This window comes from Pectinophora gossypiella, chromosome 5 (genome assembly GCF_024362695.1).
Source record: "Pectinophora gossypiella chromosome 5, ilPecGoss1.1, whole genome shotgun sequence".
In the NCBI taxonomy this organism is placed as follows: Eukaryota; Metazoa; Arthropoda; class Insecta; order Lepidoptera; family Gelechiidae; genus Pectinophora; species Pectinophora gossypiella.
The window spans coordinates 6,077,831-6,094,714 of NC_065408.1; the positions used below are offsets into that span (position 1 = coordinate 6,077,831).

At 37.4% G+C, this 16,884-nt stretch overlaps 1 protein-coding gene across 1 annotated transcript in view; it reads right to left on the reverse strand.

Annotated features, from left to right (window-relative positions):
- Window positions 1-11,091, reverse strand: part of LOC126366842 (uncharacterized) — a 46,411-nt gene extending 35,320 nt beyond the window's left edge. The window contains exon 1 of the mRNA XM_050010174.1: window positions 10,864-11,091. Coding sequence (XP_049866131.1) covers window positions 10,864-10,909 — 46 coding nt within the window. The 5' untranslated portion in view covers window positions 10,910-11,091. The remainder of the gene's footprint in view (window positions 1-10,863) is intronic.
- Window positions 11,092-16,884: the final 5,793 nt, after the last annotated feature.

A 16,884-nucleotide genomic window follows, 5' to 3' on the forward strand; every position in this document is an offset into this window, starting at 1 on the left:
AGACCTCTAAGTCGGTCCAAAGCATTTAATCTCTCGCCTCTTGAACTATATCTTGAGTATGAGGCAATATATCGGCTGAACGCTCACGCCAGGACCAGCTGGGAACCCCAAAAAATGAGATCGTGATCTTTAATTTTTTACTGTCTCCGTTGCATAAAGCCAATCGATCTAGTAAAATTGCACTTAGTTATGCTATTGTTAGGCAAATAAACACTGAAAACACTGTTTCACTAGCAAATTTTTAGAATAACTATAACATATCTATAAAAGTAGTTTATTTAGACTTTAGTGTCTCTCTAAAACAAAGATAAGAGTACCACTAGCTAAAATTGAATATTTGTAGAAAGTTATATCTTAAAATATACCATCTTATCTATAAAATATCTAGAAAATCGGTTCCTCTAGGCTTTATTCATTACTTATAGACAATATTGTCTTAAGATAATCGTCATACCTAGAAATGTACTTAAAATAAGTGCTCTATAGAGCAAATTATCTAAAAATAATCAAATATTAGTGAAGATACTCTATAAGAATACTAATACTTTATAGAAGCCATCTGTAGAAAGCCCTTGTCTAGAAATAAACCACGAATAGACTATCAATAGATAATTTTGTTTTAAGCCTCCAGACCGATGCTACTTGGGATAAGCACTATACTAAACATTCTCACTAATTATATTCACTAATTAATATTTTGATTTTGCCAAATCTAAAATACGATAAGTATTTTGCATGTATTTGTGCATGATGGTACATGCGTTAGGAACAGCATTAAAGAGCTGTGGGACGTACAAAATCCTCTAACTTTTGAGCAGCAGCTTTTTTATGCTTTAAAAATTTTTAAACTTTTTATTTATTTTTTTGCAGCCGTGCGGTGAAGAACCAATGCTCTAATACCCTCTCAGGTTGGTTGAGAGGCTGTGTCCACCAGTGGGAGATAATAGACTGTTTATTTTTATTATTAACGTGGTTGATGTGACATTTTCACCATTCTTCTTCTTCTCTCGTGTGGGTTGTGAGGTGGATTAGCAACCTCATCAACCCTGGTGTCGAGGTTATTATTGAGCCGCCAAATATTACACAACAAAATTGACATAACTCATGTAAACGACTACTTACTTATATCTGTAAGTAGTAACCGGGACTAACGGCTTAACATGCCTTCCGAAGCACGGATCTTACTTCCGGACAATCAGGTGATCAGCCTATAATATCGTTACCAAATTAGGGATCACAAAGTAATTTATGTGACATTTTCCCCACCGGGATTCGAACCCGGGACTTCCGGAATAGGCTCACGATCCGCTCAACCACTAGACCACGGAGATCGTTATTTTTCATAATTTATCGTGTGCTAAATGATATTGTGAGGGTACGTGAATTTCGCCATAATGAACTGTTGTCTATTGTAAGCCTGGTTTATAAAGGATTAAATTTAATAAAGCTAGACGGTCCCGAATTGAATGGAATCGCTTATTAAATGGGTTATAGTTTGGATGATAAAATATACGTATATTTGTTGATAAAATATGAATAGCGATGGGTTTAAGCAATAATTGTACCCTAAATTTAGATAGATACTAATCAGCCATCTGCAATATTCATCATCATCTCCTTACTTAACCTGAAGATCTGACAGATCCGGTTTTTCATGTAAATCCTACTATCAGTTGCTCAGAACCCCGATACCGACCCCGCCGGCTTGGTCGAGGATTTCCCTTATTTAACGCTTATCGCAATCGACTTGCGAGGTCTTATTTGTTTAAGTTACTTTGTAAAGTTCTACTAGGAAGGCGCTATGACCCGCACTTCAAATATATATCATCTACCTGTAAATATTTATCAGGAGGGTCACGAAAGTAAAATAACTATTTAAAGTTGCTGAAATTATATTATTCACTTTAAAGGACTAACAATTACAATTCTGAACAAACATTAGATACACCGAAAATATTTAACACGGTAATTAAGGTCGGGCATAGTAGCTAGCCCGGTGACGGAACGGGAGAGACTGGCTAGCCGCGGGGCAACGCAAGCGCTGCTACCAAAAATGCTGACATAACAAAAATGTATTAAATGTGTTGCTACAGACCCACTAGGATCGATAAATTCTTTTAGATATAATCGCCTCAGACGACACCTTGAGCCGAGGTTTGCGCGCAACTGATAATTTGTGCTGGGAGAGAACTTTCAGCACTCATTTGTATAGCCAAGTAATCAGAAATCAAAATCGTTTAATCAACGTAATTAGCATGGATAAACTTTTTGAAGATCAATTTCATCGTCATTTCGCAAAGTTGTATGGCTGAGGAGAAGAAATGACAAGAAACTGCATCAGCAACACATCTTTTAAATCAGTGTAGGCATACATTACCAGTTATTTAATAATTAGCACCATAGCCTGGTGTTAACCAGGCATTTTTATCATTAATATTATCATAATATTTTTTACGTAGGTAACAGTACATCTATAATAAATCACGTCAAAAATATACTATTGGTAACATATTCAGTTCACAAAACCCTCCGCATTAACCCGTCCGCATCCTTACACTGCCTGTCACTTCCATAGTCATTAAAATGTTGTAATAGCCGGCAGCGTATCTTGTTTTCTGTACCAGTACAATACATATACAATACTAATTTACGTACAATTGTAACATTGATACTAATATTATGTCAGTTAATACAACATACAAAGCCTCACTACATAAACACACACCTCTAATAACGGCATCCATGGTTTAGTGGACCTAGCTTGGTAAGGTCATTCCAACCTGAACGTCCGATTGTCGAAAGATGATTCTTGCTTCGGAAGGCACATTAAGCAGTCTCACAGTAACATGAGCCATGTCAGGAGCCTATGGCGACTCAATAGTAACTGTCAGTAGTTCTCAACGACCATAGGTCTATCCATCTTCCTAGCGTTATCCCATTTTCTGGCACCTAACCTGAAGATTTGACCACACAGATTTGTTCACAGATGCATCTGCCGTTCTAACCTTTCAACGCGAAGGAAAAACCAGCCCAATTACAGGTTAGGTCACATACCTCCGAAAACACATTTCTCAGGTACGTGGGTTTCCTCACGATGTTTTCCTTCACCACTGAGCATGTGACATGACCGCGTGACGGGGCCATAGGTAATTACAATAATAATATATACTACTTACTAAATCGTAAACATAAACAGCCTTATACGTCCCACTGCTGGGCACAGGCCTCCCCTCAATGAACCGGAAGGGGTATGGAGCATACTCCACCACGCTGCTCCACTAGGGTTTGACGGAGATGATTTTTTATGGTTAACAGCCGGGACCAACTGCTATTAATGTGCCCTCCGGAGCACAGAATCATCTTACTTTTTCGGTTAATGAAGTGATTCAAGCCTGTTACTACTTACTATCTACGTGTAAATACTACTTTCCATGTTCTTGCTACATTGACAACGCTGTTTGAATTGCAAATCTGGTAAGATGGTGCCAAGTCGGTGAAGCGAAATATCGCTGTAGGCGGGCAGATATGTGACTCGGTAGTTATTTTAAGCTTATGAATATAACTCTTCCTTTACAGCTGTTGCAGAGGAAGACCAAGAAGGACGTACATTGGCCAAATTGGAGATGTCTGAAAAGGTTCAGTACGATATACTCTGAACCGGCGTGCGTGTACGAAACGATTGATGAATGCTGAGGAAGCAAGAGAAGTGTGTCAGGATCGAAGTAATTGGAATCCCATAGTCTGCTTACCCCGGTGGAAAATAGGCGTGAGTTTATGTATGTATGTTATCCTTTACTCCAATGGGAAATAGGTATGATCTTATTCATATACTAAGTAGTTATATATTCTCCTCTATCGGACAGGGATCACAATACTCTTTTTATACCCGTCAATTACACCTCCAGTTTCACCCGACTGAATACCTATGTTTTTATGCTTCATAAATATATTAATTGTAAAACATGTTGCTGTCAGGAACATAACGAAAATTCGTAAAAAATGATATTTTTTTGATATTTCTCTCTTTAGTTTCCAACAGAATAGCATGTTAAATGTCGATCTTTTTTATTAAAAGCCAAATAAAAACACAGAAATATCTGGTATACGTTATATTTTATATTATTAATATCTGTCAAAAACAATAACGGACAAAAACTACTTGAAACTTGTAGTACAACAACTAAATTAATAAAACATAAATAAGTAAGTAAGTAAAAAATTATATTGAGTACTACCTATAAGTATCAGTCGTAGCAACTCAAAAAAAAAGTTTCAAAAAAGCGATCCGAAAATTTTAAAGTCCGTTTGTAGCGTCTTCTAAGTGCTAATTCTTTCATGCACATCTACAAAATATGTTTGTTGAGATCGACATTGCTTGCTTTTACTCATTTTGTATAGTCCAACTGGCAGTGGAGTAGCATGGTAGAATAAAAGATTCAAGGGTTTCAAGTCCCGTCCGAGTCAGAAATATTTTCGATTTAAATTTTCTCTTTGTGAGTTTCCATAAGCACAGGTAAGTGATATAAAAACAAAAATCATTTAAAAATAACAAAGGTGCTAGGTTCTTTACGATAATTTTAAATCTAAATATAACTGTAGACTTGTCGGTCTAAAGTAATATTAGTAAGTACTCAATGTTCTATAGGTATGGCACCGGCGCGGCGTCGGCTTAATGACGATACGTAGATCGAAAGAATTTCGCATGTACGGTCTTATCTTATCTTATCTTATCTAGCCTAAAGTGTCCCACTGCTGGACAAAGGCCTCCCTCCATTTCTTCCAGGACTCTCTCTCCAGTGCTTCCTCCGGCCAGCCTTCCAGGAAAGCATCCAAGTCGTCGCGCCATCTCCGCCTAGGTCTGCCGCGCCTGCGCCTGTCTCTATTCGGAGACCATTCTGTGGTGATCTTAGCCCACAGGTCGTTAGGCATCCGACAGACGTGACCTGCCCAATCCCACTTCAACTTGGCGCCTGCGTGGACCACATCCGCAATTTGAGTCTTAGAACGCAGCACGGTGTTTCTGACACGATCAGTCCGTTTCACACCCAACATGCTGCGTTCCATTGCTCGCTGGCAGACCTGAAGTTTGGACCTTTGAGCCTTTGTCAAAGACCAAGTCTGAGCTCCATAGGTTAATATTGGGAGAATGCACAATGCACAATGCACAATGCACAATGCACAAATGCATGTACGGTCACAAACATTAATATGTATACACTTCGGTACCATGTCACATTAACTTTTTTGACAAATTGAACTGTAAGTCTCACTAAATGTCAAACATGTTAGTGCGACAGAGTCCTAAAGTGGGTACATTATATTGCTCATGACTGTACAGGATGAAGACCTGGTGGTGTAATGGTTAACAGTTAAAATTTAAGCATAAATTAGCCGAATATATTAAGCAAATTACCTAAATAGTAGTTGTGAGGAGGTGATTGATATAAATCCCAATACAACAAACTATAATGTGTACCTATATACCGATTTTTGTGTTAACGAGTGTTATGTGTGACTGTGACCTACAATAGTGCGATGTAAGTGTGATATGAACGACAACATATTAATGTAATTAAGTTCTCCTTCTCATGTAAGTGATTCATTATCTTTAATGAGAATAAAGTTTCTTTAAACCTAACACGCTCGTCCCGGCTTGACAAGAGCAGCGGTTTCAAGTCCCGTCCGAGTCAGATATTTTTCGATTTCAATTTTCTCTTTATGGTAGAATAAGCTTCATACCCCCTCTAGTCTAGACTCTCAGACGACGCCCTGAGCCGAGGTTCGCGCCCAACTAGGCCCCTCATCGCGTGAGAGTCATTAGCGCTCCCCATTTGGCCGGCTAAGTAGTTAATGCCAGTTGCGGTAAACCTTCCAACCCTCTGGTTGATCGAGGCATGTACTTAACGGGAGTATAAGACGTGAGTTATGTTATTGCAAACTCACTTTGTGTCAAAAACACATTTACAGGTTCCATGTACGTAGGTACCTAATTAATTTTTCCAATTCACAACCCTTTATTAGGTAAGGTATGGAAACAGCATGGCATGAAATTACTAGTTGCGTCCAGTATAATAATAGTACTGGCTAGTATAAATTATTATCGAAATGGTTTTGACGGAAAGTTGAAGGAATAAACATTGAGACAGTAATGACATAGGTAGGTAGTATATTTCTATATTCAATTGTATTGTTAGGTTACGTTTGTTTTTTTAACATGACTTTTTGTAGGTTTCCTGCAAATGACAGTAACGACTTGGCTGGATGAAGAATGGTAAAATAAATGATATGATAATTATGAATATTCAGATGAATGAAAGAGAAGAGTATTTATTATATTAACTTTAGTTTTATTTTTAGGTATTTATTTTTTTGTTGCACCATCCCGCATCCAAGTTGTTTGTAAATGTTTGTTTCCTTTTGGTGGTTGCCTGGAAGAAATTGCTCTAGACTCTAGAGCAATAAGGCCGCCGCCCAATTTTTGTGCAATAAAGTATATTTTTGATTTGATTTGATTTGAAAAAGGTGAACGGTAATATCTAGGTGTATGAAAAAAACCGACTAAGTGCGAGTTGGACTCGCGCACTAAGGGTTCCGTACCATTGAAAAAATCGCGTTTCTTAAATGGGAGCCCCTCTCAAATATTATTTAGTACGTATAATTATATTACTTCGCTAACATAGTTGGCTCGACCATTATAGACGGCGATACGACTCACCACCTATCACGTTGTTCTAACAATAATCCTGGTGAAGCGTGGGGACTTAGTTCATCTTGCGATGGATGTACTTATGACTACCCCAATTTGGGATATTGTCGTGATCTTATGATGGTGATATACAAGAAACAATTTAAAACATACACAAGAAATATATACAGCACAATTGGCGGCCTTACTGCTCTACAGAAATTTCTTCCAGACGACAAGAAACAGGAAATATAGATTTTAGATGCGAGACGGTGCAACAAGGATGTTTTTGGCGTGACTTGTAGATTTGCCGCATATGGCATTAACTACTTGGCCGGACAGATGGGGAGCGCTGAAGACTCTCATCCTTTGGACAACAAAGATATAATATAAATAAAGAGGAATTACAATTGGATGATCGTCCGTGAGTAAATAGGTAATTATGCGCGAAATATTCAACAAAGCAAACAACAACAATTTAACAACATTTCTAGCTTTTGTTCTATTCTTAATCCAATTGTATCTTTCTAGCACTGTTGTTAGCCTTTTATACTTCAACAGTTTTGTTTATTTCCCGCTTCAAATACGACTAATTTCGAGTCTAGCTCTTCGTTCCGGTCTTACACTGGCTTACCACGATTATGCGGGCTTAACTTAATACTCGCTAAGCTTTATCGAGCCCAGTTTAGAAGCCTATCTACTTTTTTGCGGTATGTTTCCCACAATTCCAAAATTGAAGCGGTGGTGAACGTTTTGTGACTATTAAAATTTTTTCGTCATTCGCTGGTAAACTATCACCATAATCATCAACATTTTTCATTGTAAATTAATATTTGCACGCCTGCAAGCAGGCTGAATACACTAAGGACATACAAACATATTACCTATTAAGACCATTGTACTGTGTTCATGCAAATAAACGACCTATCTATCTATCTATCTAACAGGTATGTAGTTCAGTGGTTGAGCGTTCGGCTCACAAATCGCAGGTCTCAAGTTAGAATTCTCGTGGAAAAACACTTTGTGATCCCTAGTTTAGTTAGCACTTATCACTCGATTGTCCGAAAGTAAGATGATCCGTGTTTCGCAGTCGGTCCCAATTACTATTTACTTAGTAATTATTACACAACATATAGGACATCACGACGAACGGCCTCTGTGGTCCAGTGGTTGAACGTTGGGCTCACGATCCGGAGGCCCCGGGTTCGAATCCTGGTGGGGACATATCACTAAAATTACTTTGTGATCCCTGTTTGGTTAGGATTTAAACTTAGAATTATAATTATCTGTATGTTTTAGTATAGGTGACAGTACGGGGTCAAGAATAACTATAGCTTCACGCCTGCATCCCCAAAGGGGTAGGCAGAGGTGTAAAGTACACAAAACCACTCCTCGCCAGCTATGTTTAAGTCCTATGTAACTAGAGGGCGAGCCTATTGCCATTTACCAGACGCAAATCTTCGAAAACACGTCATATCAGTCATTCAAACATGCAAAGACAAACTCACTGGTTTACCGCCCGCACTAGGAGTCGAACCAGTGATATTAAGATCTAAGTCACGCCTAACAGGGTTATTACGGATGCTATCAAGAATAACCAACCAAATAAAAAAAAATAATAATAATAAATAGATTTAATATAGGGCAAAGTTCCGTGCTTCGGAGGGCATGTTAAGCCGTTGGTCCCGGCTATTAGCCATAAAAACACCTCCACCAACCCGCAGTGGAGCAGCGTGGTGGAGTAGGCTCCATACCCCCTCCGGTTGATTGAGGGGAGGCCTGTGCCCAGCAGTGGGACGTATATAGGCTGTTTATGTTATGTATAGGGCAAAGTAAATGTGACTAAGAGTATTAAACTTTAATTGAATCAGTTAGCCCCAGCGTTATTTAAATATTTACTAACAATTACCTGACCGGACTAAGGGCAGGTATAACAATTACGAAGTACAAATTGAATTTTATATCACAGTGTAGTAATATACTTCGGGGCCATTCGAAAATTACGTCTCACTTTCGTGATTTTTTTACTTTCTCTTTTTGACTCTACTCTCTTTCTTGTCACAGGTAGTTACATCCCTAGGTGTGACGTCACATATTTTGCAATTTAGATAACATAGATTTACATTGCAATTTTCTATAGAGAAATAATGTTATTATTAGTTATTTTCATAGACGTCGTTGTTCAGTTGGTAGAACGCTTGATTCTCAATTTTAGGTCGCAGGTTCAAATCTCAGCATAGGCCTAAACCAATGATTTTCGAATTTGTTTCCGAACTCATGTTTGGACCATAAATGATAATCACGTGCTAAGCGGTGAAAGAAAACATCGTGAAGAAACCCACATTCCCGAGGTATGTGACCTAACCTATATTGGACTGGTTTTCCCTTCGCGGTTGGAAGGTCAGACAAGTAGTCGCTTCTGTAAAGAATTAAGCAAAATTAAAAATTTTGAAAAAAGCCCACGACGGTAAAAATTTCATTGAAAAAGAATAAAATAACTCAAAACCCCCGACTTAACCAAAGTATTATGTAAGGAAATATTATATTAGACTTAAAAATACTTTCTAAAAAAGAGTTGATATCTCGAGACTTCGATAATAGATATAATTAAGTACCTAAACAATGAATATGGATGTTTACAGTTTTTTCCTAACGTGTCTGTTTCTCGAAGATATACTTAAATGTAGCGATAATAATTTTACCATAATACATAACCGAGGAATATCCGTCGGGGGCTGCCGCTGATAGTCTGGAAGAAATTGCTATTTAGCAAAAAGGTCGCCGATTGTGCTTCCCTCATCACTTTTGTGATTGTTTTTAGTGATGTGTTTCTATGCGCAATATAGCGTTTTTTATTGTATCGTAACGTAATGGTGAATCAAACCTATACTTCTGGATCGTGAGCCTAACCTTCAACCACTAGACAACGGTGATCGATACGTACGAAGATACGTAATAAGTATAAAGTTTATAATATCATATTATAGACTGGCACCAATGAGTTGTTATAAATAAATCTTGCAGTTTTCACTAACAGTTCGATCGACCATTATAAACGGCGATAATTGTTATAACAGAAAGCTCTCGGTAAACTGTGGGTACTTAGTTCATCTTACGATGGATGAATCTCTGACTACCCCTATTAAGATATAGTGGTGAGCTTGTCTTATGTTATATTATAAACTCACACATAATAGCCCTGTTTGCTGTAAACAGAAGCATTATGCGCTATTAGGTCACTTCCAGATCCTTACCAGTCTATTGTATCCTACCATTATATTGTACATCAGCACATCTTGTGTTTCCCGTGTGTTCAATAAAGTCGTTGTTATAATCATCATCATCATCAGCCGTATGACGCCCACTGCTGGGCATAGGCCTCCCCCAAGATCTCTTGGCAGGATGTAAAGTGATAATAAGGTATCGGTCTACACTCCAATTTTTGTTATAATAATAAACATTTATTCTCAGATTGTAAAATCCGTGTAAAGTGATGAGTTTATAATATAATGTTATTTATATCATTTTGCCTACCCACTTTTTTAACAAGCCCAAGGAGAACTTTCTAAATTAACCCAATTGACTGCAATACTAATAAAAATAATTTCATATTTTCAAATGAATTTATTATTTTTTATTTAGCGACGTATAAACTACTCCTGCTTTTAAATTTAAAATCACGCGGTCGTAAGAGAGATCGTTACATTATTATGATAATATCACGATAAAGATTAAATAATTTGTTACAGGTATTTTAGTATTTTACTATCAATGTGATAACATTTTTAAAGTAAACAGATCTTTTATGAAAGGGATCTTCTAAACATTGTTCAAATATTTAAGTTTTATTCCGAGCAAACAAGCTTGTAAGCAATTACATCACAATTGGCGCCCAACAAGGGACTTCGCTCGCATTGACGTGGAACAGGCAATTTGCAGCTCTAACTTAATTTGTATTTTGTTCTAAATGCATTGTTATAGCGAAATTTTACTGGAATGTTTATTATTTAAAGCTCAAGGGGGGATTTCTATATTAAATATTCAAAGATTAAACTCAATCTAGTCAGATTAAAATGTTTGCGTAAAAGAATGTAAACCTTTATAAAACATATTATAGAGTAGGAAAAAATACAAAAGATATAATAAATAAGATTTGAAATGTCCAGAAGATTACCAACCTTGAATAAACAGGCTAAGAACTGCCAATAAGACATACATCCTCATTAAGTTTTCGAAACAAAAAAGTTAAATCACATATCACAGATAATGCCTCATAACGAAGGTCATTAGCACTCACACACTGTCTAGATTACGACTGAAATGACAAATGAGTTCGATGTAGTTATTACGGAGATACGCGTAATAGTAAATTGGAAACGCGCAGCGCGGACGTGCGCTCGCCTCGGCAGTCGTCACACAACTGAACTTCGTTCTCTGTTCGCTTATTCGCCCCTCTACCAAGCTTGGGTCATAGAGCCCGTTTACATTTTCATGACCTTATGGGCCAAGTCGATAAAATGTTGTTGTCGATAAATTGCTTCTACCATTCCGACGTATACAGTTAGAAATAAAAAAAAAATGATTGCTCGACCCCGTTTTTTAAACGATTTTGAGTGTATTCCCTGGTCTTGAAGAATTAAGACTTTATTTCAAAGAATACCCTAAACAGTCCTGTATTTACAAATTAATAAACTTGAATTGACTTTGATTGGAGCACTTTTCCGCCAGTTGTTCTCTCGTTGTTTTTTTAAATAAAATTAAGGAACTTCAAAAGGCTTGAGGCGCAGTCGACCGTGACAGTTTGAGTTTTATGAGCCTTTAAATTGAATTCTCTTGGCAGGATGTAAAGTGGTATCGGTCTACACTGCGTTAGGGGAGACAACGACATTGCTGTATTATAAATGATCTGCGTCATTTCGCTTTCTTTATTAAAGCTACTTTTTCTTTGTTATCTTAAGCGTTACCGTTATTCTAAATCTGCGAATACGAAGATGTGTTTTCACGCAAGACGTTAATAAGTTTTTAAGGAAAAAAGTAATTTCCTGTTCCTATGTAAGGTTTCATCTTTTAAATATAAAATATTTGATCGTACGAAAAAAACATTCCTTTACGAAAAGAAAATGTGTAGGCTCATTCTTTTTTGTAAAGGAACGTAGAAGCAGATAATTAATTTAGGTCCCATTAGGCTGGAAGAAGTAACGTTTGAATTATTTTTAATTTATTTTGGCTTTTATAAATTATTAATTTACTTACATATTTAGTGCCTATCAATATTTTACTTATTTCTTTTAACTTTTAGCTTCTTTTAACTTTTAACTTACGTATCCTTAATAAATATATTATCATCAGACACCATGGTAACTGAAGTCGGTCATTGACCTTATAACCCACACCCACAAAAGGAATTAAATTTAAACCTGTAAACGAGTAGGTACGCGTGGGTGAATTTTTATGAGTGTCTTGGCCTAATATACAATAAATAATAAATATAATATAAAATAAAATAGATATACTTCTCGAGTCATAAGTTGCACGTGAAAAAAGACGATGCGCACGAGTGTTTAAAACGTCCTGCACAAGCAGGCGAGCGCAGACGAAATCTGAGACCGCGCGCGGGTCAGATTTAATTTACTTATTTTAAGGTATAGAAGCAAAAGTATAAAAGCTACAGAGAAAAAGAATAACATTTTAGAAAGAAAAACATACGCAAAATGGACTGAAATACATTAGAAATCAAAAATAGGAAACATCTTTTTTGTAATAATAGGACAAAATGGCGTACTGACAAAAAATATCCATTTTCCCCACACACATTACCAACTCAGATAAACTTAATTAAAGAACGCCACCCAAATTATATAAAAAGGCACTGTCAAAATTTCTCATTTTTTGTATTTGCGTTTCGATTAGCACTTTCATCAAACGGGACGGTTAACAACCAATTCTTTGTAAAAGTAATATCATTAAGCTCGTGTCCTTTATAACTGGCACGTGGTTAGGTTTTTTGCCCATACAAGAAGGTCGTACTCGTAACACTTTATCGTTATTGTACGAGCCATATTCGAGAATGAAGGAGTGCCATAAAATCATAAACACTTTCGGGGAAACGTTATCCCTTACAAATTTGTTCGGGCGCGCGTCGATGGTCGTTTATGAATTTGGTGGCGATACGTGATCGTTGAGGATGATATGATAGTTATTAAATATATTTAATATAGTTATTTTTTTTTATTTGGCTGGTTTTCCCTTCGCGGGTTGGAAGCTCAGACAGGCAGTCGCTTCTGTAAAAAATCGGACCTGTCAAATCTTCAGGTTAGGTAAGCGGACCCTGTATAAAACGGGATAATGCTAGGGAGATAATGATGATTTTTTTAAATCCGTCGTAGTCTTGTTCGGAGAACGGCTGATATACATCACACTGCCCTTGGTTTGAATCCCGGCTCTTAACCACAGAAATCGAGTATTTATATAAGTATTAAGAATTCATGTTTGGAACATAGATATTTAATATCAAGACTACTAGTTACTTTCGTAATGTGTAATCGTTACATAAATCTAGGCAAGGGCCTTTGGCGGCTCAATAGTAACTTAGACACCAGGGTTGATGAGGTTGATTATTGAACTCACAACCCACATGAAAGAAGATTACCTATTCCCCTGTAAGCGTCATCATCATCAACCAATCGTCGTCCTATAAAAAGACGGAAGTAATTACAGCATATACGTATTACTCTATAAGCTATAAATGGGTATTTGACAAATTATAAAATGCTAATTTAGAAATAGGAGGCAGTCTAAGATGATAAAAAATAATTTTCGGTTTATTTCCGAATTTTATTTTCGAATTACTTAAGTAACAATGAGTAAGTACGACGTTTGGCCGTTTTTATTGATGACGCCACAGGCCACAGGACAGTATTTCCATACAAAATCCAAAGAAAACTTTGACGTTTCCTAAAAAGTATCTCATCTGACTAGGTTGTCAAGGAGCCTAATACTTAAAGCCTAAACCTGTAAGTCCCATTGCAGGACACAGGCTTCACGATTAACCGCAGGGGGTATGGAGCATACTCCAAGACGCTGCTCCACTGTGGGTTGGTGGAGATATTTGGGTTAATGGCCTGAGGCCTTTTCTGGACAATGAGGAGATTCAAGCCTGGACATTACATAGGAGAGCCTCATAAAGTGATTTCTACAATGTCCCCATGCATAATTACTTATTTGAAGTAATTCGAGCGGGAAGATGATAATGTTTTCAAGTAATGGTTAATTGACTTTGGGTTATTACGAGCATATTTTTGAAACAGCAATTAACTGTGAAAGATTTATTTCACTTCGATCGCTTTGTCTGAGTTTCCTTGAACACTATTGCGTTATTCTTAACGTAAAAAAGAGTAGTTTCAAAGTGCACTGTAATTATAAAAAAATGTCACATTTTAACATAACATAACATAACAAATACTTTATTGCACAAACAGGAAAAAACAAAATACAAAACAAAAGAGAAATAGAATTAATAGAATTAGAATTTTAGAATTTTACTTATGTTTAATATTCAATATTTTATTCTCCGTGTCTACATCTCAACTTAGACTACATTGGCTAATGTACAAACTATTTGCATTTTATAAATTGTTATTTAAATTGTTTGTATCCCGATTTGAAATAAACAAATAAATAAAAATAAGGTGGGAATGGACTTGCAGCATACAAGTGTGCTAGGTACTTTGAAAATATTATTAATTGCATTTAATTTTCGCACGTACTTTTACAAGTTTACGTTGCAAATATCAACAGTACGCCCCGTCTAGTAGCTGGCATGTAAGCTACTGTTTACCCTTTGCAATAGATAGCCAGAGACCAAACAACTCATCATATCTAGCATTATCCTGTTTTACACAGGGTTCGCTTACCTAATCTGAAGATTTGACAGGTCCTGTTTTTCACAGAAGCGACTGCCTGTTTGACTTTTCAACCCGCGAAGGCAAAACCAGCCTAGTGCAGGTTAAGTCACAAATCTCTGAAATGCATTTCTCGGGAATGTGGGTTTCCTCACGATGTTTTCCTTTACCGCTCCAAACAACTGTATCTTGTTAATCTTATTCAACTGTTACGGTGTGCCCATGATAATACCCGGCCAAGTAGTTAATGATAGCATTAAGACAAAAATATAAGCCACGTTACCGAGACGATTAGTATCTAAAAGTATTTTTTGTTCTTTCCCTACTCCAAGTAAGTGATTTTTAGTGTTCAAACCACAAGTCAACAGCAACACAACAATGGATCGTCAGATAATCCAGTCTTTCAATTACATACCTCACTCATCACTAATTTAAGAGCCAAGCTCTTGTCGGTGTAGCATTCTCCATGCTACTTTTAATAATAGGGCTGTGGTTTCCCTCTTGCCTCCCGCCTCGCAGTACTCTGTCTGACGCCAGTGTGATGGCGCCCAGAGTAGATTATTTCTAAGCCGTACTAGGCTGTCCTCCGCCTCTGAATAGTACTGACAGTTCCTGCTGCCCTCTCAGGTTCCAGGTTACAGTCCCTGTGACTCGCCTCTTCCGTCCTGCCATAACGATGGCTTACTTCTCCACCATTACATACCTAATCATTCAAAATTAACACTCCAACTGCAAGTACGTGATTCAGTATCAAGTTGACCAATTTAGTCGAGTTTCACATGTATATGAAGGCTAAAATCCAGCTCCCCAAGTTAAGACGGAACAGTTACGAGTTTAGGTATGCTAAAATTTTGTTAAGCACAATTTGAAACTCTTCGTTATAGAAGCGGACTAAGTTTCAAATATTCGAGATTCGTATAATCAGAGTTTTAGAAGTGTCGTCTGTACGTGAGACTAGATTGGACATTTCTCTATTTAGGTTAGAGCACATACCCAAAAAACTACTATATTGTACGTTTGTCATAACATATTATTATAAGCTGACGAGTATATTCCCAACGAGGTAGTTAGAGGCACATTCATCGCAACATGAACTAAGTACCCAAACCACACCGAGATTTCTGTCAGACCAACGAGATAGTTGGTGAGCCGTATCGCCATTTATAACGGTCGAGCCAACTGTGTTTGTGAAAAGTGCACTCAAGATAAATTAATAACTTGGTGCAATCCGGCAACGACTCGAACCAACCTTCCCCGTGTGAAAAGCAAACCACTGTACCATATGCCCAATAATAATGATACCCTATCAAAATTGACGGTAATCGTATACCATGGGCAGTTTGTGTCACGCTGAGAACATGTGTAAAACTATTTTAAAAAGTGGAAAAACAAAACAAAAGCGCAATAGTTATCACAAAGACTTTACAACCACACATAGCGTTCTTACAAAACGTCGATACGAGTACAGTACAGCTAGCGTACAGAGCACGGACATTACACGTCCAACAAACGGACATTTTCTTTTAGGTTGGTCACTTACTGGGAGCATTATAATATATAATATGTTTAATAATCATGTAACTTACCAACCTCGGTGGTCTAGTGGTTAGAGCGTTGGGCTCACGATCTGGCGGTCCGGGTTCGAATCCTGATGGGGACATATCACAAAAATGACTCTGTGATCCCTAGTCGGGTTAGAACATTACAGGCTGATCACCTGATTGTCCGAAAATAAGACGATCCGTGCTTCGGAAGGCACGTTAAGCCGTTGGTCCCGGTTACTACTTCTGGTAGACGTTACATGAGTCATGTCAGGGGCCATTGGCGGCTCCACCCAATCAATCAATCAAATATACTTCAATAGTATTTTTTTTAATTAATTAATAGTATTTTTTTAATAGTAATTGGTAATCCACCTCACAACCTACACGATAGAAGAAGAAGACGATCGTGCGTGATAGTGGCGCTGAACTGCTGCCTAATAAATACTCGTGTTTTTCTCTTACGCCTTCCGGATGCACACTGAACGCCGAACGAAACTTAGTGAATCTGATCTGCAACCAAACAACATGCGAATGCTCCCGGTGAGTAACCGCCTTAAGACAAATACATTTTGTTCGAACTGGTCCACGATTATTACACAGTGTTCAATCGATACCACATACACTCGAAATGACAATGGGCACTTTTGTATGAAACTTGGTCCAAGAACCTCCACTGATGAGACTTATATGTAATGAAAGCTTATGCTTTCCCTATGATTCTGGCAAAGTTCTATCAAATTCTGTCCCGGGGTTC